The following is a 5123-nucleotide window of genomic DNA, read 5'->3' on the forward strand; positions in this document are numbered from 1 at the left end:
GAGCTGTTTCTTGTCTGACCTGTACAAAAGTGAACTCCCTCCAGTTCAGCGCGTGTCCCACAGAGGGCAGCGAGGTCAGGGCCAACACACACAGAACTCCAAGTCCCAGAATTCCACTGGAGAGGTACAAGTCCGACCTCCAGACCTGCGTCTCCACCCACGAGTTTTCTACACCTGCCTTTACCTGAGAAAAAACAAACAAACAACAAACAAGCAAAGAACAAAAGCACAAGAATGTATTAAAATGCACTGCAGATTTATTTTGATTATTAAAAATTAAATGTACAACAACTCACCCCTATGTAACAGATAATACTCCCTACAACGGTACAACAACTCACCCGTGTTATCCTAATGAAAGTCCAAAATATCCAAAATGTACTATTAATGGAAAAAACATGTCATGGAAAAATCTGACATTTGGCAAAGTGACTCTTCCGGTGACTCCATTCAAAAAAGTTTTCCTGTTGTATTTTCATGTTGTATTTTCTTGTTGTATTTTCATGTTGTATTTTTATTGTATTTTCTTGTCGGAATTTTTCTGGGGGTTTTTTTTTGTGTGTGTGTATTTTCTTGTTGTATTTTTTTGGTGTATTTCCACGTTGTATTTTTTTATTGTATTTTCCTGTTGTATTTTCACGTTGTATTTTCATGTTGTATTTTCTTCTTGTTGTTGGTTTTTTCTTGTTTTTTTTTTTTTTTTTGTATTTTCTTGTTGTATTTTTTTGTTGGAATTTTCTGTTGTATTTTTTTTTTATTGTATTTTCTTGTTGTATTTTCACGTTGTATTTTCTTGTTGTATTTTTTATTGTATTTTCCTGTTGTTGTTTTTTTTTTTGTATTTTCTTGTTGTATTTTCACGTATTTTCTTGTTGTATTTTTTAATTGTATTTTCTTGTTGTATTTTCCTGTTGGGTTTTTTGTTGTTGTTGTATTTTCATGTTGTATTATCTTGTTGTATTTTCATGTTGTATTTTTTTTTTGTATTTTCATGTTGTATTTTTTTTTTTTGTATTTTCTTGTTATATTTTCATGTTGTATTTTCATGTATTTTCTTGTTGTATTTTCCTGTTGTATTTTCTTGTTGTATTTTCCTGTTGTATTTTCTGTTGTATTTTCCTGTTGTATTTTCCTGTTGTATTTTCCTGTTGTATTTTCCTGTTGTATTTTCTTGTTGTATTTTCCTGTTGTATTTTCCTGTTGTATTTTCTTGTTGTATTTTCATGTTGTATTTTCTTGTTATATTTTCATGTTGTATTTTCATGTATTTTCTTGTTGTATTTTCCTGTTGTAGTTTCCTGTTGTATTTTCTTGTTGTATTTTCTTGTGTTGTTTTCCTGTTGTATTTTCTTGTTGTATTTTTTTATATTTTCTGTTGTATTTTCTTGTTGTATTTTCTGTTGTTCTTGTTGTATTTTCCTGTTGTATTTTCTTGTTGTATTTTCCTGTTGTATTTTCCTGTTTGTATTTTTCTTGTTGTATTTTCCTTGTTGTTGTATTTTCCTGTTGTATTTTCTTGTTGTATTTTCCTGTTGTAGTTTCCTGTTGTATTTTCTTGTTGTATTTCGCCGTTGTATTTTGCCGTTTACCTGTCGATACGCCGCGTTGAGGATCATGTAGCCCGAGGCCCTGCGGATGGACAGACACACGCTGTAGACGGCGTGGAGGGCGGCGCACAGGAAGCTCAGGAGCCCCAGCTGTTTCCGGGCGCACATCCACCGGTCCAGCCAATCGGGGAAGCGCTTGTATTTAGTGCCTCTGTAGAGCTGCAGCACAGACGCCAACAGACCTGAGGACGTACAGACACGCTGAGGTCAAATGGTCAGGTGGGTCAGGTCAGGTGGGCGTGGTCAGGTCAGGTGGGCGTGGTCACAGCGACTTCTCCCAAAAAAAATGACAAATATAAAATAGGTACAACTTAAATGTCAAACCGGAGCGACTTACAACGGTGAAAACAAACTGCATAAACTCATGAAATCTGCAGGACTGTCCTATAGACCCCTGAAACATGAGGGACCAGGACTGAACCAGGACTAAACCAGGACTAAACCAGGACTAAACCAAACCTATACGAGGACTGAGTGTCGGGTTGGGCCGTCGCCCGATCTCGCTTTGCGGACATCCTACTCTGCGGGCTCAGGGTTCTCTCTTTCACTCTCAAGTCCAAGATTAGTCCTGGTTTAGTCCTAGTTTAGACCTGGTTCAGTCCTGGTTCAGTCGTGATTTAGACCTGGTTTAGACCCAACTTAGCCCTGGTTTAGTCCTGGTTTAGACCTGGTTCAGTCCTGGTATAGTTATAATTTAGACCTTGTTTAGCCCTGGTTTAGACCTGGTTCAGTCCTGTTCCAGTCCTGGTTTAGACCTGGTTTAGACCTAGTTTTAGTCCTGGTTTAGTCCTAGTTTACACCTGGTTTAGTCCTGGTTTCAGTCCTGGTTCAGTCCTGGTTTAGTCCTGGTTTGTCCTGGTTTAGTCATTGTTTAATCCTTGTTTGGACCTGGTTTAGCCTTGGTTTAATCTTGATTCAGTCTTGATTCAGTCCTGGTTTAGTCCTTGTTTAGACCTGGTTTAGTCCTGGTTCAGTCCTGGATGGAGTCCTGGTTCAGACCTGGTTTAGTCCTGTTTTAGTCCTGGTTCAGTCCTGGTTCAGTCCTGATTTAGTCCTGGTTTAATCCTGGTTTAGTCCTGGTTTAGACCTGATTCAGTCCTGGTTAGTCCTGTTTAGTCCTGGTTTAGTCCTTTTTTTAGACCTGTTTTAGTCCTGGTTCAGTCCTGGTTTAGTCCTTGTTTAGACCTGTTTAGTCCTGGTTTAGTCCCTGTTCAGACCTGTTTTAGTCCTGGTTTAGTCCTTGTTTAGTCCTGTTTAGTCCTGGTTCAGACCTGTTTAGTCCTGGTTTACCTGGTTTTAGTCCTGGTTTAGTCCTAGTTTTAGTCCTTTAGTCCTGGTTTAGTCCTTGTTTAGACCTGGTTTAGTCCTGGTTTAGTCCTGTTTAGACCTGGTTTAGTCCTGGTTTAGTCCTGGTTTAGACCTGGTTTAGTCCTGGTTAGTCCTTTTTAGACCTGGTTTAGTCCTGGTTTAGTCCTGGTTCAGACCTGATTTAGTCCTGTTTAGACCTGGTTTAGTCCTTGTTTAGTCCTGGTTTAGTCCTTTTTTTTAGACCTGTTTTAGTCCTGGTTCAGTCCTGGTTTAGTCCTTGTTTAGACCTGGTCCTGGTTTAGTCCTTGTTTAGACCTGGTTTAGTCCTGGTTTTAGTCCTGGTTAGACCTGTTTAGTCCTGGTTTAGTCTGTTTAGTTTTAGTCCTTTTTTAGACCTTTTTAGTCCTTTAGTCCTGGTTTAGACCTGGTTTAGACCTGGTTTAGTCCTGGTTCAGACCTGGTTTGGTTTAGACCTGGTTTTAGTCCTGGTTTAGTCCTGGTTCAGTCCTGGATAGTCCTGGTTTAGACCTGGTTTAGTCCTGGTTTAGTCCTGGTTTAGACCTGGTTAGACCTGGTTTAGTCCTGGTTTAGACCTGGTTTAGTCCTGGTTTAGACCTGGTTTGGTTTAGTCCTGGTTTAGTCCTGGTTTAGTCCTGTTCAGACCTGGTTTAGTCCTGGTTCAGTCCTGGTTCAGTCCTGGTTTAGTCCTGGTTTAGACCTGGTTTTAGTCCTGGTTCAGTCCTGGTTTAGACCTGGTTTTAGACCTGGTTTAGTCCTGGTTTAGACCTGGTTTAGTCCTGGTTTAGACCTGGTTTAGACCTGGTTTAAGTCCTGTTTTTAGTCCTGGTTTAGTCCTTTTTTAGACCTGTTTTAGTCCTGGTTCAGTCCTGGTTTAGTCCTTGTTTAGTCCTGGGTTCAGTCCTGGTTTAGACCTGGTTTAGACCTGGTTAGTCCTGGTTTAGTCCTGGTTAGACCTGATTTAGTCCTGGTTTAGACCTGGTTTAGTCCTGATTTAGTCCTTTTTTAGACCTGTTTTAGTCCTTTCAGTCCTGGTTTAGACCTGGTTTAGACCTGGTTTAGTCCTGGTTCAGACCTGTTTAGACCTGGTTTGGTTTAGTCCTGGTTTAGTCCTGGTTCAGTCCTGGTTCAGTCCTGTTAGTCCTGGTTTAGACCTGGTTTAGTCCTGGTTCAGTCCTGGTTCAGACCTGGTTTAGTCCTGGTTTAGTCCTTGTTTAGACCTGTTTTAGTCCTGGTAGTCCTTAGTCCTGGTTTAGACCTGGTTTAGTCCTGGTTCAGACCTGGTTTTAGTTTAGACCTGGTTTAGTCCTGGTTCAGTCCTGGTTCAGTCCTGGATAGTCCTGGTTCAGTCCTGGTTTAGTCCTGGTTTAGACCTGGTTTAGTCCTGGTTTAGACCTGGTTAGACCTGGTTTAGACCTGGTTTAGTCCTGTTTTAGTCCTTTTTAGACCTGTTTTAGTCCTGGTTAGTCCTAGTCCTGGTTCAGTTTACCTGGTTTAGACCGGTTTAGACCTGGTTTAGACCTGGTTTAGACCTGGTTTAGTCCTGGTTTAGTCCTGGTTTAGACCTTTTAGTGTTTTAGTCCTTTAGACCTGGTTCAGACCTGGTTTAGACCTGGTTTAGACCTGGTTTAGACCTGGTTTAGTCCTGGTTTAGTCCTGGTTTAGACCTGGTTTAGACCTGGTTTAGTCCTGGTTCAGTCCTGGTTCCTGATTCTCATGGACTGACTCTCATCCCTGTCGTCTCGTCTCATCCTTGTGTAAATAAAGTCTTTACCGTTTGGTTTTTCCGTTTGGTCAGACTGTCTCATCTTTAACAAACCGTCTCCTTCGATTATCACGTCCGTTGAGTTCGTTACCTGGCAGATAAACCAGCGCCAGCGTCACCAGGGCCACGGCGGGCAGGGCCTGGTTCACCGTGACCAGGGGCAGGTGGTACAGGTTGTTCTCCCCGCGGTCCAGGTAGGGCATCAGGACGTTTTTGAGGGCGGTGTAGAGGTAGAAGAAGGTGAAGAGGGTCGCGGCGGCGAGCAGAGGACCTCTCCAGGACGGGAACAGGAGCAGCGGCGCCTCCTCCAGGGCCCCGGACGCGCACAGACCCCCCGCGTCCACCGCCCTGAAGCCCAACCTCTGAGCCAGAACCAGGACCGAGAGTTTAGAGGAGGGACAGTCTCCACACACCAGCACCTGGGA

At 42.3% G+C, this 5123-nt stretch overlaps 1 protein-coding gene across 1 annotated transcript in view; it reads right to left on the minus strand.

Moving 5' to 3' along the window:
- The window catches only part of LOC129410896 (metalloreductase STEAP3-like), a 6046-nt gene that overhangs the window by 35 nt on the left and 888 nt on the right, over window positions 1–5123 (minus strand). Inside the window, exons 2-4 of the mRNA XM_055159868.1 lie at window positions 4790–5117; window positions 1590–1789; window positions 1–184 (exon numbers count right to left, since the gene is read on the minus strand). The exon at window positions 1–184 is cut by the window's left edge and continues 35 nt beyond it. Coding sequence (XP_055015843.1) covers window positions 1–184; window positions 1590–1789; window positions 4790–5117 — 712 coding nt within the window. The remainder of the gene's footprint in view (window positions 185–1589; window positions 1790–4789; window positions 5118–5123) is intronic.

The sequence above is a fragment of the Boleophthalmus pectinirostris genome, unplaced genomic scaffold (genome assembly GCF_026225935.1).
Source record: "Boleophthalmus pectinirostris isolate CB_2022bp ecotype Guang Dong unplaced genomic scaffold, ASM2622593v1 HiC_scaffold_2825, whole genome shotgun sequence".
Lineage (NCBI taxonomy): Eukaryota > Metazoa > Chordata > Actinopteri > Gobiiformes > Gobiidae > Boleophthalmus > Boleophthalmus pectinirostris.